This window comes from Chinchilla lanigera, unplaced genomic scaffold, assembly GCF_000276665.1.
Source record: "Chinchilla lanigera isolate Chin_1 unplaced genomic scaffold, ChiLan1.0 scaffold00075, whole genome shotgun sequence".
Taxonomy (NCBI): Eukaryota; Metazoa; Chordata; class Mammalia; order Rodentia; family Chinchillidae; genus Chinchilla; species Chinchilla lanigera.
Genome location: NW_004955476.1, coordinates 9,930,973 through 9,954,894, shown reverse-complemented (window position 1 = coordinate 9,954,894; position 23,922 = coordinate 9,930,973). Strand labels below are relative to the sequence as shown.

Here is a 23,922-nt window from a genome sequence, read left to right as displayed (position 1 = left end):
GGGAGCTCTAAGCTGTGACAGCGCACACACACGGGTGCCTACGAGAACGGTAAGATCTATATACATTAATGTGCGTGAAAGCATCCAAGTCAACTCCAAACACAGGTTTTAAAGAACTTATGGCAGATAGCAGGAGTTTAGCACCTTAACAACATGGCTAAGGATTTACTGCAAAAAGACCAAGTATGTCCCCTGCTTCTGGGGCTGCTCAGTCACCGGTAAGGCTGAAAAAAGAAACACAGGAAGAGACAAATAATTACAGTAACCCAGAAATGTTACAGTGAGAATTCCCAGTAATGACTGCACCGAGCTGGGAATGCCGGCCGGGCTGGCCAGCCTTCTCTGCAGCGGCAGGGAGGTAGTGACGTTCATCCAGCACGCGGGAGGGACGTTCGGGTGCTCGCTGCGCAAGGTGTACTCAGGCACTTATGAACCCGGGACGCTGGGGCGCAGTGCACCCCAAACCACCTGTGCCCCAGAGCTGCAGCGTTAGAGTTCCGGCAGGGTGGGGGACAGACTAGCAAAATCCACGTTCTGTCTAAGAACTTCAAGTGCCTTCGGGTGGGACACCGGGAGGGTGGTAATTTCCCCTCAGGCGGAGTCCAGCTTCTGATTCCCTGAGACACACACAGGGCACAACGGGAGCGTGGTGTGCGGGTGCGTGGGGTGTGCGAGGTGTGTGTAGGTTGTAGGGGTGTGCGGGGAGTGCGGGTGTGCAGCGTGTGCGGGTTTGCGGGGAGTGCGGGCATGCGGGTTTGCGGGGAGTGCAGGGAGTGCGCGTGTGCAGGTGTGGGGGGGAGTGTGGGTTTGCAGGGAGTGCGGGTATGCGGGGAGTGCGGGCATGCGGATTTGCGGGGAGTGCAGGTATGTGGGGAGTGCGTGTTTGCGGGGAGTGCGGGTGTGCGGGGAGTGCACAGGGTGTGTGGGTATACGGGGAGTGCGGGTGTGCGGGTATGAGAGTATGCGGGGTGTGCGGGGAGTGCGGGTTTGCGGGAGTGCGGGTTTGCGGGGAGTGCGGGTGTGCAGGAAGTGCACGGGGTGTGCGAGTATGCCAGGTGTGCGGGTAGTGCGGGTGTGGGTGGAGTGCGTGTGTGTGGGGAGTGCGCGTGTGCGCCCGGGTGTGCGGGGAGTGTGCGGGGAGTGTGCGTGTGAGGGTGTGGGTGGTGTGCGGGTATGCGGGGAGTGTGGGTTTGCGGGGAGTGAGCGTTTGCGGGTTTGCAGCGTGTGCGAGTATGGGGGGAGTGCGGGTGTGCAGGGAGTACAGGGAGTGTGCGTGTGTGGGTGTGCGGGCAGTTCGCGAGTGTGGGGAGTGCGGGTGCGGGTGGAGTGCAGGTGTGCGGGGAGTGCGCGTGTGCGGGTTTGCAGCGTGTGCGGGTATGGGGGAGTGCGGGTGTGCGGGGAGTGCAGGGAGTGTGCGTGTGTGAGTGTGCGGGGAGTGCGCGTGTGCGGGGTGTGCGGACGCATCCCGCCGCGGCGGTGAGCGCTGCACTCCCCTCTGCGCGGCCACGCCAAGGGCACAGGACAGCTCCCGCGGCCACGTCTCGGCCGCCGCCTCTGCCCCGCGCCAGGCTCCGCTTAGGTTTCGGGGCGAAGCGCAGACTCCGCGAGCCCCGCGAGGGCCAGGCTCGCCGCACACGCGAAGCTCTGCAGCAGCGCTGCGCAGAGGGTGCTGGGTGCGACCCGCATCTCCCAGAGAAACGGGGTTCCCGTGAGTAACTCGGTAGAGGGGCACCCTGCTGGGTGTCGATGGCCCCACACTTAAGGGCCCCCGGCGGGCACGCGGGCCGCCCCCCGCCAGCGGAGGAGGCCGGTGCGGGGACACGGCGCAGAGCCTGTCCGCCTGGGACCAGCCGGCCGCTGGGATCCCCACGGCACACGTGGGCACTCGCACCCCGCAAGGGCGCTCCACTCAACGGTAAGAGCACAATTACAAAGACGCTTGAGAAAACTGTCGGTGAACATAAGTGACTCAGAGAAAGCGCTGCTCTCAGCGCACTTAACAGACTTTTAAACAGGTTTGCACTTAGCCACGATTTCCTTCGCCATCCTCTTAGGGAACTACTAATGCAAAGGCCCAGGAGCAGAAGCACTACGTGAAAACTTTGGCAGCCAGGAAGCCTGTGAGAAACGCGTGCGATTTCCCGGAATACTACTATTCCTCTGGGAGACGGAGCACAAAGGAATAAGCTTTCACAACATTTATTTAGGAAGTCAGAAAATATTCCAAATATTTTGGGAAATTACCTAATCAGTACACTTTCAGCATGTGTCTAGTCAAGGAGCCATCTTTGGTCAATCATCAAAAAATCAAAGGCAAATTGGCATGACTCAACTCTACCTTTAATACCGCATGATTGTGTCGTGTAAGCTGGTTTTGTGTGAGAGCTGCTGTGGTTTTACAGGGAGATTAGCCGCCGGACCTAAGCTGGCCTGCAAACCCTGCCCTGCTGATGCCTCCAGCCTTTGAAGTCCGCCTCTTACCTGGCAGCACAGCAGTGGGAACCGGGCGGTGTCAGACCTCATCAAACCGCTGCTGCCGAGAGCTAACTGCGGCCTCCACTAATTGGCCCAATTGCGGATTATACCTCGCTACAGATGCAAGACAATAATTTAGTTAAATGATGTTTTTTCTTTCCCTTATCTCTTCCAATTAAGATTCCAAAGTGGGAAGAAATAGGATTAGACGGTCTCAGAACTGCTCCTGTTAAGGTGGTATGCACGTCTGATAGGTTCACGACGGTGTGTGAAACACAGACAGTAAGGACAAAGCCAACTTCTGCAGACCTGTAACGTGTACACAGCACTACTGTACGTCTGTATCACCTGAGTTACCGTATGCAGTCACGTACTAAAATGCACACGTACAGAAATTTCTATTTCACCCTCAAAGTTACTCTGGGTTTTACCTTTGATTATAAATGATTTCACCCATAGGAATAAGTACCTTTGCTCAACTTTCTTTCTTTATTCAATAACTAGTATATCTAAGAATAAAACTCTAATTTAAACAGCAACCAGTATCTATAGAGGGCATCCTCATCAGATGACGTGGTCCATGCTGCTAGAACTTAAGGCTTCCCAGCAGATACTTCCATTATTTTATTCTGATGACATAACTGAACTGAAAAGCAAGTTAATTCCCCCTTCTCCTCATCTCCACATACAATGAACATATATTCACCCTGGTACTTCTCATTTAAAAACTGGAAAGGCTGTTGAAAATAAATGTATAGAAGGAAGAAAATAAGACTAGATGTATTATGCAACAACCCAAATTGTTAAATATTATCATGGTGACTACCAGTTAGCAAAGATTTACAAAATATAAAAGTTTCAAATAATTCTATGGAATCGCATGAAGTTAAAGTAGAGTACTGTTTTACAAAGCTAATTTATACACATGGCACCTATGATTCTGGTCTTAGTACTTTAAGAATGAATTAGTGCACCAAAAATAACTAGTTAATAAGAACCGGTTAGCCAATTATTTTGTGAGAAAAACTTCTTGGTGACTGGACACTGGGCCCTATATTCTGAGTTAGGTGTGATGAATAAACTTGATTTCCTTTGAAATTCTCTATTCTCAAGATTCACTGAGCCTCCAAGGCGCACAGATACACTACTGAGGATAACCATCACTTTTGGACCAATGATAGCCTGTGTAATTACTGTGTACCCTTGTACGGAAAGTTTATCGTTAACAGTGCATTTTTGTACTTTGAGGATAACCCGTTACCATACTCTGATTTGCTGTGAAACACTGAGTCTTGGGGCTGAAAAACTATTGCATAAAACATGGAAACGCTCTTTGCAATAACTGATAGATGTTGCTAATATTAAACGCTAGTGAAAATGCTGTTTTTATGTCACCAAATTAAATGCAGCCAAACCCTCCCAAATCCTACTTGTTTATGTATAATAATTTCATCAAAATTATAATGTAAGGAAAAGAACTATAGTGAGAATTCCAGCATTAAAGACGCAAAAATCACAGGAAGTAAAGCAGTGCACGTTTGAAGTGGTTACTGCAGCTCAGACGTGGCCCATGGGCTTGGGAATGCTGTCCAACATGTGGCACATCTGCCGGCACGAATCAGAACGCTTCTGCTCCACTTGCAAAACCACCGTGCTTCAGAGAGGTGCTTCGGACTACTCCTAGTATGCTCGTCTCCAATTTCACAGAACAGAGTATACCTTTTATTCAAAAAGTATCAGCCCACCGAAAACTTACTCATTGTGTGTACTGAAATACTGTTACCTGGTGGGCAATTCCCTCCAGCAAAGGACTCATGGAACTAATTACTTTCATGTCATTTCTCCTCTGGCTTCAGGTTTACATCACCAAAGACTTGCTTTCTCTTTGGGTATGCATTTTATAAGAAACAGTGTTATACAGAAAATATTTCATCTTAGGTGACCAGATGACTGTCTTCTGTTCTAATAGTAACTACATGTAGCCCTAGGCACTTGTGTAGTACATACAGCTGTTACTAGATAGTACATTTGTTTGATTCCTTAATTTGTATTTTTCTAATCACCAAATTTAACATTACAGCATAAGAAAGTATGTTTTAGAATGGGTTGTACCTGTATTTCTACTTTAAAAAAATTAAATCTTTGTTGGGTAGGTTATAAGGCAAAAAAACAAAGGATTTGATCAACTGTTGAATATTAGCTTCTTAAAAAACAAATGTTTATTTCTATTTTGTTTTCAAATACTGCTTTCAAACCACAAGGTGACCGAGGGCACTGGTTCCCATGGTTTAGCACAGTGGGAAGAAGAGAAGCCCGGGTGGCGAGTAAAGGGTCTCTCGACAGCACCGATGGTACCGTGCAGCCCCTATTGGAACCTCCAGCGTCTACCAGGAGAGGCCTCAGCTGACACTGCAAAGTCGCTTCAGCCCCCTGCACCTCCCCCAGCCCAACTCCAGTGGGACCCGATGAGAGAGAAAGAGGGCCATAAACACGGTTCAGACTATTGTACTATTCTCTTCTTTGGGCACAATACCTTTTTTCCCACTGGGGGACCACCTTGCTTTGTATGACAACAGAAATGGTACCTTAGACAGACTTGGTCATCAGAATCCTGATTTTGGGTAAAGGGTGCCTCATGGAGGAAAAGAACTTACATCTTGCATTTGAACTACAAATTCAGTTTAAGAGGAAATGACAATGCTTTCCTTGTGGTGGTAAACTACAACTGTATCCTTCTAAAAGTTTTAAACAATATTATGGTAAATCACTCAGTGTTCTGTCAGAAGAGCTGAAACACTGTTGAAACCATTACAGTGTTGAGTTCTGTTTCAATGGCTTCTTTTGAGAACTAAAGCAAATTAGCGCAAGAATCACTATTTCTCCACTCTGGCTCTTCCGGCCTTAAGTGGCTTTTGGAGGGAGTATCCCCAGATGAGAAACTCTGACACTCCTGCGGAGACGGCCTGCTTGAAGAACTGGCTGCCTGATTAACTATTAACTGCTCTCAATAGGATCAGATAATTAAGGGCATTGATGACCATTAATTAGGAGGAGGGCACATTAATTTGTCACCGGATAGGGCCCTTACAATGATTTACAGGTTAGTGCTACTTGCAAACGTGAAGGGAAAGAGAAAAAGAGAGAGAACCATTAAGTTACCTTATCAAGTGGCCAGCTTAAAGAGGGCAGAGGGTCAAGAAAGGGCCAGAGTGGTCACTTAAGGGTGAAGTCCCGAACACCAAAGCAATGCCAAGCCACATTGACCATCATTTGGTGATGAAGTTAGAAATATGCTAATTTATTGGTGGCAATTCTCTCTTTTTATGGTTTCAAGCAGTTAAGACAAGTGGCCTGCTTAAGAGCTTTTCATTTGAAAAGAGATTAAACAAAATGGTTTGTCAAGGCTGCTTGGCTGTTTTATGTCTTTGTTAAAAAAAAAAAAATGCGCCGACTATACTGATAACTATCACATCAGCCAAAAGCCATCTCTTTCTGAACATTTACTTCGTTAATAAATACATCAACTCTAATTGCTTAATAGTTCTATGTTCATTTGCTCTTTAGCAAGATTAAGCTGAAATAAATCTTTTGTACTGCTACTTTCTGTCATCACTGCTTGCATAAAAGTCACAAAAAAAGTTTCAGTATTGTAGAAAATTTACGTAAAGCCGCTAGTGTAAATTATACTTTGTTTAATTTAGCACGGTAAAGGGGAAGGGAATTTCACTAGTAGGAAAGAAGAATACTTTCAGGATGTGGATCAGAAGCTCTTTTTCTTAGCCACACACAATCATGGGTAGCATTCACATTCACACACAAGTAAGCGCAGCTCATTAACATTTAATTAAATATGCTTTTGAAAGTCTTGAGAATATGCACGTCACATTTATCATGTAAGTTTGGAGCTTACTTTTAACAGGCATTTAGAATAAAATTATTTTTGTTCTACTCGAATGACAAACCACTAACGTAAGAAAAGGATAGTAAGAAAGTATTCTGTGTGTTACATCAAGAGGACTTAATATTTAGCATGAAGCATCATAAGAATTTCATTAAAGGAAAAGTGAAAGAAAAGGAGTAAAAAGCACTTACCTCAAGACTGTAAACTAAAGCATAAAAATTCCCTTACCTCGATGGTGAATAGCTTCCTTTTTAACTTAAAAGCTAAGTCTTTGACATCTGATTCATCGCAAATCAAGTTATTAAGCCGAGGAATCTGCCGAATATGAATCAAACCTTGCAGAGAGAAAATTAAAAGAAAAAAGAATTTTAAATGCTGTCACCAGATGCATAAATTAAAGTCTTACAGTAGAATCCTGTAAATTTACACGCAGGCATCTCCCTTTAAAACCAGGGCTTACTACCAGGAGCGGTGAAGCAAATGGTGTGATTATACTCAAGTAATCAGGCAGAATAAGATAAACAGAAATCCTTGTGCGAGGAAAACTAATTGCACTTCAGTACACAAGTACAGATGTAAAGAGGGATCTTAGTTCTTGTCAAAACTACAGCTGGTTTGTGTGTGATTTTCCCTTGTATTTACAGTAAGCAAATATGGCTATCACCTTGCACGCTGCCCACGGCACCACTGAGCGATCTTTATTTTATTAAATGCACCAGTAAGCAGCCAGCAAAACAAGGCTTATGGGTTACTGATCAGCAGCGAAGCTCTACTAGAAAGTACTGCATTTCATGCCTTACTAAGGATGCGGGCACACCGTGGAGGAAGGCTGCATCTCAGAGCACACTGAACGCAGCGCGAACCCCAGGCTGTGAGACACTCACTTCCACGGCCGGGTGCATCAACCTTCACGGGGCCCACGGGCTTTGCGACCACACTAGACAAACCATGAGCCTGGTCTCTTATCAGGGGCAATGCCTGCTAATTCCTTCTGACAAGGGCACTGGGTGGCTTTGTGCAGCCCAATGTCGCTTCTGACGGAATGAGGGTCATTTCCCACAGACTCGGACATGCCAGGCCTGTGTGCGCCTCCCTGCCGGAGGCGACTGACTCCTGTGTGGACGCCACCGCTCCAGGACGAGCTGACCAGCACCAGCAGCAGGAGCACCCTGCGGGTCAGTGGGCCCTCTGCGCTGCCGTGTGTGTACCGCAAACTTAACCACACAGGGGTTTGCTTCAAGTTAAATGGGTGCATTTCCAGACGCCTCACTTTGAAAACAATCCCTGCAAAAAGAAACCACTAAAATACCTCAACGAATTTTTCCAACTTAAAAAAATGTAAATGGTGCTCTTGAAAAATCATTTCTAGCTATAAATTAAAAATACCCTATATATAGCAATTTGGTAAATACACTTATTAGAAATAAGCACGTCATACACTCACACATTTTTCACTTTAACCTTACAGGTGCTTGTTTAGCTATGAAGCCAGAAGGCCTTACAGAATGAATTAATTATTCCACTCCAAGGCCTTCTTATTAACAGAAAGTTTACTAGTTATCAAAACTACTCATGACTCTGGGGAATAATTTATCAGCTCAGAGACTTCAGTACAAAGATTCACAGCCACTCCACCTTTGAAGTGGTCTGATTAAAATAATATTTTTCAGAATATAATATAGTTTTACTTATAAGCTAATCATTATAGTACTTATAGATGACAATATAACTTATTATAATACTATAAATAATATATAATTTATTATAGTAGATAATCTAATTTATCAACTTGGATTGCATTAAAAGAACATGAACAAATTTAAAAATATTCAAATCTTAATAGATCTCTTCTAATCAAAAAAATGACACAGTGAATGACCCCTGTATGGGGTTAACGTAGGTGCAGGCCACACGCACACTTAGGGAATAATCAAGAGGCACGTTATTGTTCAGAGCTTTTGTTCACAGCTTATAGGGTCCAGCCTTAAAAAACAGTATTGACTGTTATTATATTTTAAAAATTCAAAGCACTGGTCAAGTAAGTATCCTTTTCAATAATTTTTGTGTATATTTTAATATGTGAGCCAATAAAATGATTTCTACAGACTCACAAAATCCTAGTAGCAGAATTCAAAGAAGCTACTGAGCCTTTGCAAGTCTCTATGGAAGTACAGTAATTGTACAACAGTAACAGCAATAACGTTTTATTTAGGATACATAAATAGGTAAAGACCTGTTATTCACTATATTCTATACGAAGTTTAGACCAAGCACATATATAACCACTACACTTTTAAAATTCAAATGCATCTGTGTAAAAATTGTCATTAAAAAAACCCCTCCAACTAACCAGATGACTAAAGTAACACTAAAAGCTTAAAAAAAAAAAGGGGTGGGGGCTGCAGCTTGATGGTAGGGCACACAGCAGCACGCACAAGGCCCAACTTAGTCTCCAGCAGCAAAAACCAGACAGGAGCCCCAAAGCTTAGGACATGTGAGCCCAGTGCCTGAGGAGCTCCGTGTTGCCCCAGGGGCGACGCGGCAGGCACTGGAGCCCCTGCTTGAGCCCTGCAGAGCCACAGCTGTCGGGGTGGGTGTGTCTCAGACCCAAGGGTTCCTGAATTTGAAGCACCTCCGAGTTTGGATTTCTGGATTAGGGATGTTCTGTGTGCACTGTTAGATTTAACATCATGTCTGTCTCCAGCAAAGCTTGAAAAGTATGACTGAGTGCGTGGCAACTTTCAGCGACCAGGACAACCAACGTGGATCTGAGCCATGCCTTAGACCTGGGGGTTGACTCCTTTCTGCTATCACAGCCTGAGGATGTGCAGCCCAGAAGACTGGCTAGGGATGGAGCACGCCACACAGGCCTCCTAGGAGGTCGAGTTCGTGCTACCTAACACAGGTGCTGACTGGACAGGAGGACTCCAAGCAGCCAGGCCCAGCCTCATGTCCAAGGTGCTGCTTACCGTGATAATCCTTATAGAGAGGGTTGGTTTCTCTCTCCGAACCAACAAATGATTCCAGGCCCACTACTGTATCTGACAAGCTTGTAACACGAGCAGTAATCGCTTTATTCTGCAAAACACAGGAATGAAACACTTCCTTTTAAAATGGGACATCTATACAGCGCCACTATGACATCTTGATGACAAATTACAGTGGGGACAGATTATCAGGACAGAAAAATAACTTAGAAAAATTAAAGCTGCTATGGGTTGAAACCGGACAAAATATGCTCTTAACCAAAAATTCCAATCCACTAGGTGTGCTACTCTAATCAAAGAAATTAGGAGAGAACAGACACTGGAAGAAGACAGAATTTTTTCATCTGTCCTCAGGGGAAGGCTACTACTACTCTCACACTCTATCATTTTTCAAATTACTTCCACTATCACCCACGGGAAAATCTTGCAGACGACAGGATTCAAAGCAGTAGACAGCACAGTGTGAAGTGTAAGGCAAGGGCCTCTTGCTCGTCTGTCACTGGGGACCCGGTCCCAGCCCAGTAACGGCTGAGGGCCGCTGTGACATGCTAGAGGCAGGGGAGGGTCCCGTGAAGGGTTGCCACACGGCCTGCGCTCAAGTCTTCTGCTTTCCTTCCAGACACAGCCACGCGCCCTGCGCTCACAGTAAAGGAAAGCCAGGAGTGACACACCGGCAGCCTGCCCCTTCCCAACACAGGCAGGTGAGTCCAGACTCCATCGAATGCTGGAGCAGTCTCCAAAAACAGTATGCTCGTCATTGAATAATTCGAGTTCTAAAATACGCAGATATTCTTGGCTATAAGCATGAAATCATCAGCTAGTCTGCTGGCTTTGGGAATTATTTAATGGCATTCTAGCATTCCCTTTGAACCCTGGCAGGGCAGTGGTTCTGAAAACTGTGATTATGTGCGATAATACCACAGAAAACATTTATTCTAAAGATCTAGAGTTTGTAAAATATTGTAATTATGAAGATCCCTTTTTATACATCGGCAATGCCCACCAGTTTAAGAGTAATCTTCAAAGCAAAGGGTGGGAAACGTACGACAGGAAAATGCACCGTTTTGAGGCTCTCTCTCCTGGCCGCGAGGAGGTGGCGGAGCACGAAGGGTGCTCCTGTTGTGAGAGCACGACTCGCTCCGGAGCTTGCCGGTCCTCCGCTCCCTACGCCCCTTGCTGAGGACGGAGGTCAGGTCAGAAGTGCACAGCCTGGCCTACCGAACCTTCCCTGCGGCGACGGGTTAGCGCACACCTGCGGCAGAACTGCGAGCCGTCCACATGGAGGGGCGCGTGCTATAGACATGGCTTCAGCCTTTGAACCAGTGCCCCGAAAAGGGTCGGCAAAAATAATTTCCCTTAATTGTCTTTAATACTTTCAATCAGGTGGGCACACCAAGCGTAGAAAACAAACTTCACTTGGAAATGCCTGTTTTTTTCCGTAGGCAATTTTTCATTCAACGGTGAGAAAATAATCCAGATTGATTCCTTTCAGTTCTGTGCCACAGGGGATGGTCCTACTCCAGGAATAACAGGGGCTCGGAGGCCATAAACATGTTCCTCTCAATATTTCTTTAGCCAGAGACCATTACATCAAACTCATCCAGGTTGGGCTTCAGCCAGTTATTCTTCACCCAAACAAAAATGTCTGCCAGACATTCCAACAGCTGGGAGACAGTTCACAAAGAGTCAACTTGAAAATGATTCATTGTGCTGGGACTGAACAATGTTGGGGTGGGGGTGGGGTGTGGCTGGGTTGGGAAGAGAGGGTGAGAACAAGTGGGAGATGGAGAAAAACCATGTGGTCCCCCCATGGAGAAGAATCTTGGATCATAACCAGCAGGCTCCTATCATTTCATTTTTAGTTTAAACTCAAGTGGGAAGAGCTCTCCTGTCATGGACCCTCAGATGAACAAGCACTTACAAAGGCTACTGACAGTATTTCTTAATCAAAAGGTCAGATTTACTTTTATTTATACAGACTGGACTAAGACTCTGTATCTAAATGTCTGAATCTAAACGGGTAAAGGGCATTTTGTGTTAAAGTCAACTATTCAAGAGCTCAGTGATACAGACTAGCACTTCTCACTTATATGAGTAACAGAAATTGGAAGGGGTAACAGGAATTGTAAGGAGACTGATTTCCATTCTACTAATATGTAAGCAAGATGCTATGTATTTAAATGGTTAACTTGACATTTATTTTCTTCATTTAACCTTAATAATGAACCGTTAATAAACTAGTAATTAATAATTAAAATTAACTAGGAAGCCAATTTATCAACCTTATAGGTCTTTTTAAGGCACTTTGGGGAGTATTTTAAAGAGGAAAAGTAATTAATTTCAAATATAAAAGGTGTGCACAGCCTTATTTCAAGATTTTTAAGAAACTCCATATATTTATTATATTTCTAAGTTTATAGGTTTATATCATAGCTATTACTTATAAACTGTCTTTAAAGCTTTCATGAAGATTTAGAGCAAGGATAAATGTTTCATCATACTAATATGTCACTGTAAAATACTACACTGTGAGTTACATTTAACAATGACCTTACTGCTTTCTGCACAGCTATTCTGTAAAATAGTTTATATAATATCACAAAACAAATTAACTGTGAAAATTGTACAGATATCTGAAAAAAATCTACAGAATAAAATGCAATGCAAATTATGTTAGAGTAATAGCTTTCAGTTTTGTAGTTATTTATAGAAGCATAGAATGTATTTGGGCACATGAGAGTACATCTTCTTAATGGTGAACATGTTACAGACTACTTCTGTATGTCCAAGATTAATAAGGGATACAATCTGTTGATGTAATCCCACCTTAAAATCACTCTTGTCAGAAAGTCTTTCAAATCATAATATTAATACTAAACGGTTCTTTAGATAAGTGAGAGTCAATTTACCTAAGAGAATCTAAAATTAACAGCTTCAGGAAACCCTTAAAAGCATAATAATCACAATTCACTTTAGCAGGAAAACACTGTGGATAACAAATTGTCCTAATATCACCAGCAGTGTGCAGAGAGCTTTAGCATAATGACTGGAGTGAAAGGCTCGGAAGTGTAACTTCTACATTTTCACCCTGACAGATTCTGAGAGTTTTTATATGCATAACAAAGAGGTCCAACCCTTCGGGTCCTTGGTATACAGTTGGAAATGGAGAATTAAATGTATTTGTGCATCAATTGCTCAAATGTAAATGTGAACGTAATTTTTGTGAATTTTGAAGTCGTTCTATCACAATCTCTCATTAAGAGCGTCTGAGGACGTTCAGAACACACCAGGATGAGTAAATTAATGTTCTAGTGCATGTGTGCCTCCATGACATCACCCAAGTGCGTACAGTGATACTGCCACCCTCCTCCTCGCCCATCTGGGTGTGAAAATCAAGGATGACTCAAAAATCCTTCTTACACCAGACAAATCTCCCTCCGCTCCTGGGTGAGAGTTGTCAGCTCTGGATGGCGGCCAAGACATGACTAGGAGAGAAGCCAGAAGAGAACAGAGCCAGTGTCCAGGAGTTTTAAGAGTTTGCTGGCAGGCTAATGCGCATTGTAATAAGTCACATAAAAGGCTCTCACATTTGTATGTTGCAGCATTAATTTCTTAAGGGTTTAAAGTTTAAAATATGTCAAATGTTTTGCAAATAAAAAAGGCAAATCATATTATCCAGTCTTCCACCTTTTTATTCCAATTTTTATTCCATGAGGCCCTTCAAAGGTTTTGTTTTGACTATTTCCTGCTTATTTTCATAGAATGGTAGCATACTTTTATTTAAGATATCCCAAGTTTATTAACTGGTTTTTAAATTAGGGAAGATTAATTTAATGCTTCCTTTTAATTTAAAGCTCAGAAAATTAAATTGGGTATTTTAAGAGATAAGAGTTTGAATAACGCGGTATAAAGCTCTCACGACTTTCTAACTGAAACATTTCAGAAGTCCAGTCAGCATCAAGAAGAATGAAACTATTTCACCCCCTGAATATTTCCCTGGACTGAGTTTTCTCAATAATATAAATGATGTAATTTGTAGCAACACAAAATACATTTCCAGGAAATATTTTTAAAAGATTAAGAACCAATTAACCAATTACCAAGAAGCTTGAGAGGAATAAACCAAGTGACATAAAGCATTTATGCGATGCTTCAAGAAAGAATAGATTTTTGGGTTACTCAATTTATACTACTCCAGAAAGAAAGCAAATGTAAGGTGAGAGGAGGAGCCCACACACGGGCGTAACACAAACATCAGATCTGGACGACAGCTCAAGTGATGTGAAGCGCTACAGAAATATTTCAGTTACTGTCCGACCCTCGCACATGACACCAAGCGGGGTGTCAGCACAAGCAAATGCAGCATATCCAATAGCTTCATCTACAGATATTCTGAAAAATGCACAAAAACATGAATACACTAGAAGCTATAACATTTGTCATGAAATCCAAAAAATAAACTTGAATCAAAGGACATATCTAGGGATATTTAATAAGATACAGTATTTGCCTCATTATTAATGTTATTAAGTTCTTTATTCCACGGAAGTCAAATTTGTGAAGTAATAAAATTATGCTGTTTGTAACTTGCCCCATTTTCCTCAGAGTTGTTGCCTTACTTCATAGATTAGATTTTTATTTTATTAAAATATTTGATAGTGAGGAAATAATTCTGTTCACGACTGTTTTGGGCTTAATAAGGAATATAGTTTCATCAGGTAAAATTTTGTTAATGAATATTTGTAAGAAATGAAGGTATGAGATGAAATCTTTCCAGATTTAATACTAGACTTGATTCAAAGTCAGTTAATTTTAGGATACAGAGGAACTTTTTTGGGGGGGGTTGTTTGTTTTGTTTTGTTTTTTTTTCCGGTACCAGGAATGGAACTCATGACCTTGCGCTTGCCAGGCAGGCGCTGTGCCACTGAGCTAAATCCCCAGCCCCTAGAGGAACTTTTTTAAATGAAAAAAAAAAAAAAAACCTTAAATGTCAGTCACTTAGTAGCATCATGTAACAACAGTTCATTTAGGGAACATCATAAAACATATTTTGGGGTTTTTTCCTCTAAGACTTAACACACATCCACACAGTTGCTAATGGGAAATACCCTTAATGTCGAAGGTAAAGAAAAAGGCTGAGTGTGTCGCATTTTACTGGGAACAGCAACGGAAGCACATCTTCTGGTGTTTCCTATTGGACCAAACGCATGGTCTCCACATTTTGGTGTGAAAATGTCGGTTCTTTACAGCTGAAGATTACTGGTTTTGGAGCACATGGCTTTATTTTCAGAGAGCCTACTGATAGGGACAGTGGCCTCAAATACAACATGCTCTGCAGAATGCTGTTTTGTTTCTTTTTTGTATTATTCTATAAAACGTTTAAAAAGCTTACAGTTTTTGAAAGCTCAGAAACGGTATGAACAACATGCTATAATCGATAAGTTAGACAGAGTAAGGGGTATAATGCTCGGAATTAATTTTTGGAGCTTTCTACATCTATACATCATGCAGTTTCACACCGTGGAAACTCTTCCCTGAGAAATTTGATTGTAGCTTATGCTTACAACTGTTTTATGGGTAACTTCCTAAATCAGAAATTTCACCTTACTACTTTCTCCTAAAACCCCTAAGATCCAATTCACAGATGTCCACAGGCTTGTGCCCCGCCTGGAAAAACCATCGCTAATATCCAAATATCAAACAGAGCCTCCAGCTGATGCTCGGGCTGCAGTGGCAGGTTAAAGACACGAAAGTTTAAAACCAGCTTAGAGTAATCCCATATTGAGTATGAAATGATAGCCTGTCATCAGGAGCAGGCGGGCAGAGCCAGGTCCAGATGGGAGACTGGCTGGGAAAAGGGCGGGGGCAGGTGGGGCGGCGCTGGGGACCGGGCCAGACAGGACTGCTCCCTCTGCTGGCGAGGCCTCCCGCTCGCGGCTCCGCACGCGAGGCCTGCCTCTAAGGGTTTAAGGCATAACGACGAACTGCGGAAGGCGCCCCGCTTCCGGGCCGCCGCTCTGGATTTGCACACCCGCAAGCTCACGGTACCCTATTTTCCTCTGATTAATTCGTCAGGTACAAAAGGATCCAATGTTTCACCAGGAGGTCCAATTATTTATCTTGTAATTTAATTACATCATAAGCATAAGCAAATGCAACACTGCTTTTATAATATAAACCCTTTTAAAATGAAGGATGCCTCTGAATCACGCTTGGTGATATACGCATCCATTCTCCTGAAAAACCACCCGTGGGCTGCAGACTTCACGAGCCCTTGCTCAGGCTCTACATAAAGCCCGTAATGAAATAATATAGAAATGAACCATATAAATCAACTATACAGGGAACAAGGAAACAGCATGTCGCAGCAAAAGAGCATAATGTACAGCGCCAAACCTATCGACAGTCTAATGATGGAGTTTGCAGAGCTCGTGGGCTAGTATGTGAGGGATTAAGGATGGATGCTCACACAAGAGATCTGGTAAATTTTACAGAAAAATTATTCGATATATGATTTTCAGTGTAAGTTAATAGCTGCAGCAAAAACATTTAGTAAAAATCTGTTCCAAGAGTTTGGCCTCCAACCAGAAGCTGCCGGAGCAGGCGGCTCGCGTTCCCCACTGCTCGCCTCGGAGTCCTGGCTCCGGCGCCCGTCCGCCTGCACGAGGCTGGGGCCCGGGAAGCCTGCCCTGGTGGCTGCGCGCGCGCTCTCAGGACTCCCTCCAGCGCCCTGCCACCCTGCCACGCCGCACTAGCACTTGCTCCGAGAAGTGAGTTATTATTAAACCTGTAGGTCAGCTGTGGCACTAACAACTCCTTGGAAGCTCTCAGCCACGGCATACAATTTGCTGGTCTAATTAAATATTAATTCTAAGTGTTACATTTTGTGGCTAAGAGCTTTTATTTTCCATCATCAGCCTGGAAGAGAAAGAGGTTACAAGGCTAATTTAATCTCTCCCCTTGTCCTCCCCAACATTAAAGATTAACTGCATAGGGTGCGAAAACATTATTAAAGAAGCTAGAACTCTTTATACAGTAGTAATAATGTAATTAATAGCAAAGGGCTAAAACATAACATCAGAGCGTAATACTTGACCTGGTACTTAAACAGCTTTGCATTATAATTGCTCACAAGCACGTCTGCTCTCAGTGTTAAGTAAGTATCACCCTTCTTCCAAGTCAGCAAGCTTTCTTCAGAGGTACGCAAACAAGTTTATAAATCCGAATAATTAAAAACTTGCATTTCTCTTACAGGTATTTTGCAAATAGCTTGCAAGTCTTAAGATAGAGGCTCACTAATTTTACTTCTAAAAAAAAATGCAAAATTAAATTAGGCCGTACATCTTTTCTGCATCAAAAAGCGATGCGGAAGACGGCATATAATAAAAAAGAATGTGGCAGGCATCCCCATGTTTCTTCTGTCACGTTCAAGGTGAATGAACACACAGGTGCCCTCCCCTGTGCCCAGGACGCTGTGTCCATGCCTGGACACCGGACACTACGAAGACCGCGCAGCCCAGCGGCCAAAGGTTCCGTGTGTGCAAACGGACGACTCCATCTCCACGCCGTGAGGAGACGCCGACCGTGCACACCAGAAATGCTTCGGGGAAGTTTGGCCTTAAACAGCCCTGTAGCTAATAACCATGAACACGACAGGAACTGCGCATGAATCACAGTATGAACTGCAACACACAAAGCTACCAGAGAAAGCAAAAACCCATTTATGACCAACAGTATTATTATTTTTGTGGCTTGTGATATCGAATGTTCCTAAATGGTATTTTTTTTCTTTTAAAGTCTATCCTGCACTTATTTAATATACATATTTACCCTTAGACAAAATGATATATATATACTGTAGATGCTCTATGCAGACAGAAATTTAGATAATTTGGAGTTTATTTTTTTAAGTTTCAACCATCCTTGAATAAATCAAATTTACAGTATCTGTATAATGTATACAAGCTACAATTTGATTTACAAATTAAGCAGATGCTAGTATGTGTAGTCTGAAACAGAAGAATCTGAGGCTGTAAGAGTTTATAAATTCCAAGCCTTTTGTAAGACAGTTAAAATACAGTTCTATTTTCTATTTTAAAGAAAGACTCTGTTTACAACTCACTAGACATATGTGAAGCTCTTAGGCTTTGCTAAATATGTCATAAAATTAAAATGGATTTAATATGATTCCATTCATTTTTAAAAACTGCCTTTTTAAATTTTTAATTATGCCAGGTTCCTAGGGTCTATGTTAACAGTAGTGAAGATCTAGAGATATTAAAGGCAGATTCTCAGTTGAGAGTATGTTGATTAAGGAAGGAATTCATGAAAAGATGCAGAATACATGGCTTTATCCTTTAATAATTGATAGCTATGATTAAGAGGTCAAATCTATAATTTTAACCCTTGAATACTTTCCCTAATAAAGTACATTCAAAAACCATTAAAGTTGATCAAAAAGTACAGCTGAAGGTGGGGCTATGTGTTCCTAGATGTTCATATTAATAACTACATAAAAATTTTCTCTCAAATTTTATAGTCGTAAACTCACAAGTCTGTTGTCCACTCACCAAGCAATTATTCTTAGTTCTCATTTAAGAATAAAACATTTTGTTTGCACTGGGAGAAATTCACAAGGCCACTGGAGTCTGCATTTCACAATCTCATATTAGTGGTTGTTTCTAAAGGCTTCTACTGCTTGAATTAGAGTTTAACTGATAAAATGCTCAGCATGAGCACAAAAGTTTGTGAATGCGAAAAAGTTCTATCTGAATTTCTCTACCTGGAAACACACTGCATCTTTTACTTCAGCAGGTTTCAAACTCTGATATATGAATATTATAGATTTATTTGAAAAGCTAGCAACTAAAATAACAATTTGTACCTCAACTTTCAAGAGACATATACTGTAAAAAGGCCCTTTCTTCCAGCTTTTCAGGGGAAAGTAAATCTTCCTTGGCATAAGTGTGACGGTGAACTCTCAGAGCTTTCCGTGGTAAGGAACAGCCTGCCGTGGCGCGCGTGCCATGGGTCCGGCACCCCTGGCCAGGCTAGGTAAGGCCAGCAATAGTTCTCTTCAGTGAGACAGAGGAAGAGAGCTTACAGAGTATGCTGTGAAACAGCGGCCGTACACTCACAAGTGCACTGGGCTATTAACGAGCCCAATTCCAGTGATGACAAGTAAAAATGCTGTTGTCTATTTTCAAACCTGAAATCTGAATACAATAAAGTTTAGCTTACCACCTAGTGTTCTCTAAGCAAATATATTAAGTGATGGCAATACTCAGAACTTTTTAGAATGAAAATATTTATTACTTTTATTATCAAGAATAGCAAAGAAGTCTTTATTCCTGCATTATTGTAGTTAAAGAGAAACTCAGTAGGTTTCTATTCAAAAATTCCTTAAAAGTGTAGATTATGACAGCATGAATAAAATTAGCCATCATAAGTCAATTTTCTTTTGAAAGGAATGCTTTGAGAAAGGTACAGGTCTATAACCTTTCCTATTTTAATTATCATTCTAAGTGCTTCAATATTTAATGATTGTAGGTAAAAACGCTTTCAATCAATAAAAAATACAAATGAAGAACAACCTGTCAGAGTGTGTTAAAAAGTGCATAAACCAGAGGGAATTTATTTTCCTTTCACCTTGCTAATAAAGTCGTAAGAAGTCACAAAATTCAGAGATTTTTTTTCCTCAAAGAACAAATGTTACTGCTCACCATTCTTCTCCAGCACACAATGGTCACTAGGAAGGAAAATAAAATGAAAAGGCACAACACGCTTACACAATTTGAAGGCGTGTAATCAGTTTCACCAGAAATAAGCCAGTTCCCAATGACACCCCAGAAAGAGGCTAAATTTTCTTTTCTTGCTAGATATGGAAACCAAAGTGTCTTACTATAACTATTTTAAAGTGACCACTTTGAAAAATAAAAATCTCATTAAAAAGTTTCCAAGAGAGGAAAAATATTTTTGTTTCTAACAGTACACAGAGAAAAAGCAGAAGGTGCAGTGTAGCTGAAGCATAACCACCTTTAACATGGACGCATGCTCTACGTGCACGCAGCGAGGGGCTTGGTGGCTTTTCTCCGACGCCGCCTTCCCTCTCCTCTGCTGTCCACGCCTCCCTCCCTGGACAGCAGAGATGCACAGCTGAGTGGTGAGAATGCAGCAGCTGCGTGATTGTAACTGAAGGTCTGTCTCTGCTGTGTCTGAGAGGCCACATGCTCCACTGTCCGCTCATCTCGCTGTCCTCACCAATTAAGCTTGAGCGTGGGGGCTGTTCACATGCTCCGGGGCTCCTTAACAGGCTTCTTGGCCAGGGGAGTGGCTTCCCAGCAGGGATCTGGGAACGGAGTAACACGGAGGGATCAGGGGCGCCGCCCGTCCGGTTCTCTCCCCTAATGATGCTTTCCTCCACAGTGCGGGGTGGAACAAAGTCTGGGCTTACCAGAGCTGTGTCCCCAGGCCCTGTGAGCGAGGCAGCACTGTCAGTGTACAGCGTATTCAATCTGCTTCTCTGGGAAGCACTGCCGGACACACTGCTCCAATTCTCAGCAGACGCTGAAACTGCGTTCCGCAGACAGGCTACGTGAGGACTAATACTGTTTCTCCACAGGCGAAACTGTTTAAGACTATACACGTTTTCAGGCATTCATAATACATTTGGCAAATAATTTTAGTGTTTTCTTAAGATTTTCAGAATTTATTTTTATACCTCTGCTTCACAGTATGCTTGTCATTTTTCCTGTGTTGTTGTGGAAATAATCTTTAATGCAAAGTAAATAAAACATTCATGTCTAAAGCTGCAGGGCTGAACACAAAATGTTTTGAATGCAAATCTACAAATCATCCTCATTCACCCTATTTGCAAAAGTTACTGTAACAGTACATCAAAATCAGTTTTGAATCTACGTCATTATTTTCCCTCTTCTAACTTTTCTCTCTCTTTGCAATTTCTTTAACTATGTGTTCCTTCCTTACAATGAGATTAAACATGGGAAGCATGCCAAAAGTACAATAGAGGGTAACTAATCATTACTGTACACGTCTGACAGAATGCTAATAACTGAAAGAAGAACCATGATTGGCTGGTTTACCCGCGAGGAGATGAAGATGTCTCAGAGGCGTTTAATCTAGCGTTCCCTATCTGTAGATGTTTATGATCTGACGCCGCTCCCAAGGATGTCACACTACATTTCTGACTCCTGCCTGCCACAAACTACCAGCAACCCCCAAGCTCAAGCTCCGCACCTACAGATGGTGCTTTCTGCCTCACCCCAGCTCTCACATCACTGAAAGCGCTCCGCGGGACAGGGACTTTGTCAAGTTCAACCCTGGGTCCCCTGGGATGCCTAGAACAGTGCCTGCGCTATCTGCTGAACCAAGGTATAAGCTAAATGACGCTAATCGTCAATCACCATTTAAACGTGCAGTCTCCAGAGACGGCACAGGTCACGGCAGAAAGGAAACTGGTATCTGAAGTTGAGTTTTGCTACAAATGGCGATGCTACTGAGATGTGAGTGGAGAACTCACTTCGGCCACGCCTGCTCTCTCTCGACTGCTCCATGCGAAGACCCTACTCATGCTCCTCACTAAAAAAGCCAGGACACTGACGAGTTCCCTCGTTCTCATTTTCACTTTTTGTGTTGGGGACCGATCCAGGGCCGTGAGAATAGTCAGCGCATGCTCCACCACGGAGCCAGAGCCTCTCTCTCAACCCCTCTGGCAGACTACTCCTTAGTTTCTGCAGACTGATCTGTTTGTGACAGTTAACTGTGTCAGCCTGAGCAGGAAAGCCCAGCTAAACTGCATCAGGGTAGCGCTGGGGTGGCTGGGGGGACCCACCCTGGGTGTGAGTGGCACCAACCAACAGGGCTGTCGCCTGAGTGGAATAAAAGGGAATGAGTGGGAAATGCAGAAGAGATGCTCGCTTCTGTCTCTTCGGAGGAGCTCCAGTCCTCACCTGCACCTTGGCTATCATCTCCTGGCTTCCAGTGCAGACCCTTCAGCCTCCCCATATGGCCCTGCACGGCACAATACCCTGAGCTCCAGGCCTTCCCCTAGGTCCTTCAGATTGCACGCGCTCTTGCACTCTTCCACACCCAACTCTGGGCGGTTGTTGTAAATCTATACTGTACACAGCGGTACCCTGGTTCATGAACTTGATTCTTTCCACGATTCTGGATGCAAACACAATTAGACAAGAACCGAATCAAACTCAATGGTTAGGTTCAATGTTGACCTTATGAGGAAATTTGATTTTGTTCTTGTTCCGTTTGGTTTGCAACCAGAACCGTGGACAGAACTGAGATCGGGACCGAGGCAGCACCGTATCTGTACATCCTGTGTTAAATCTGCTTCTCTAGCAAGCACTGACTGACACACTGTTCAAAGTCTCAGTTCTAGAGGTCTGTTTCAGGCATAAACAGTGAGGGTGCCAACGTGCCAGAACTGGGTTGCCACATGTTACTGCTAATCGTCTGAAGGAGGGTTTTAGTCCCATCCCTACAGAGGCAGAAGCGGAGGGTCAGAAGGATCACACAAAGGATCCATGGAGCCTCTCCCCCTACAGAAGTGCAGGTCCCTCTGTCACTGGGCTCTGTACTTCATCGCGGTCTCCACACTGACCCTTCGTCAGTGGTTCTGCTGACCAAGCAGCACAACACGGTGCTAAGAGCGCAGTAACAAGGGCTGCTGGAGTCCGACTCCTGCCACTCCCGAGACAGTGTGTGTGGCGCTGGGAGCAGACGAGAGTACCAAGCAACGGGATTAGGAGGAGCGCCAGATTAGTACTGGGACGGGTTTAGGACAACACTTGGTCCACAGTGGCCACGATGCACGTCTTAATTAAATAAATCCACCGCCTCCCAGTTTGGTGTTTCCATGCATCTACGACCAGATTTCCAAGCATACTGGTTATCACTGTTATTCTTTGCTTCGCCTATTTTCTTTGCCAGGCTTTAAAAGTTATTAAGAGTTTTATCTCCCACTTATAACATGACTGGCTTGATGAAACTGTTAAGTTTTACATTTTCTCCTAAATGTTTTGATATAAAAACAAATACATGGCCAGACAGCATGTTTAAAGAACAACGGAGTTATGGGCCAGGAGACTATTACCTGGTAGCTTTGCCAAAGCATCTGGGGAAAAGAACACAAAAAATGCGAAAATATTGGAATGTTGTAGTTTTTTTAAGACACCTTCGATTTTGAGAAACATGTCTTAATTCTTGGTCACAGTGTGTAACTTTGAACTCATCACCACGTCTGACATATTCCGTTTCCATTTCAAAGGAGCCTCTCCACTGACATGTTAAGAGAGGCAAACGTAATGGACATTCCCTCCAGTTGCGAAAGGGTTGAGACGCATTTGGACAGTATCAAAGGTAAGCTGCGGCTTCCTGTCCAGCTCCCAGTTCACCTCCTCGTGCAGCCGTCACTAACAGTGGTGGACGGGACGGGCCCAGGGCTACAACCTCTTCTCCAAGTAACAGAACCGAGCACCAACAGAGTGGCTTTTCCAAGTGTTCTTTTCTCCCTCTTTCTTTCCTTTTTCGTTTTTTTCTTGCACAGTTTTCTTTGGAGTAAAATTGAAAAAGTTATATAATCACATGTATTTCATAGTTTTTTCTACTTTGCAACTATGCAAAAGGAAATATTCGTTTATTTCCTCCCTTGCTCGAAATGGAACTTGCTACTTAAGCTTTCAGATGTCTTAATCTTTCAGATTATAGGATGAGAGTTTCTCTTTGAAAATACCGAATAATATAACAAAACTAGCAAAGACCAATCTGCTAGTGGCAAGTTAGTGTCATCACAGGTGGTTACAAATTCCGAACACGTAAGGATGTGGCGTGACAGAGGGGAAAGGACCTAAGTGTGAGAGGGGCACAGATGTGATTTGAGCACCTATTTACCAGGCACGTGACACCAAAGACTCACTTCACTTCCCAAATGATGGACAGCACTCTTGCAGGGCTGCTGTGATGATTTCAGAAGCTATGTGATCAACTGTAAGGGTTTAGAGTCAGGGAGAACACTGGCTTTGCCACTTGCTCGCTGGGGGACACTGTGAGCCGAGGGGTGAACACCCGGTCTCACGGGGGTGCGGGGAGGATCCAAGGGGGTGATGCTGGCACGTCTTGGCCTGCAGTGCACGCCTCAGCAGCAGCAGTACAGCCCTGCAGTTATTTACAGCAGAACTGTGTGCAGCAGCATTTCCCCTGATATCTGACACACCTGTTTTAGGCTTGCTTATCAAAATCAGGACGCTCATTGTGCTAAACCAAACCATTATTAAAGTATTACCTTTGTAAAAGCTTCACTAGCAATAAAAACAACACAGGTATTTGTACAATGTCTAGTATGACTACAGAAAGGAGTTTTTTGTAATATTTATAGAATTCTAAGATCATAATAATAGTTTAGGCTCAGGAATGATTTATCAAAAGCTCTTAAAGGAAAAGTGAGTTATGCTTTCATGACTACTAGAAATGACTTCTACTGCCAAGGAGTCAAATTTCACTTCAACTTATCCTTAACTTTTCAGTCAT

The 23,922-nt window shown here is 43.3% G+C and overlaps 1 protein-coding gene across 2 annotated transcripts in view; it reads right to left on the bottom strand.

The window, feature by feature from the left end:
* Elp4 (elongator acetyltransferase complex subunit 4) overlaps positions 1-23,922 on the bottom strand; it is a 204,204-nt gene that overhangs the window by 99,419 nt on the left and 80,863 nt on the right. For both annotated transcript variants that reach the window (XM_005401773.2, XM_005401774.2), the window contains exons 8-9: positions 9,346-9,454; positions 6,605-6,711 (exon numbers count right to left, since the gene is read on the bottom strand). In XM_005401773.2, coding sequence (XP_005401830.1) covers positions 6,605-6,711; positions 9,346-9,454 — 216 coding nt within the window. The remainder of the gene's footprint in view (positions 1-6,604; positions 6,712-9,345; positions 9,455-23,922) is intronic.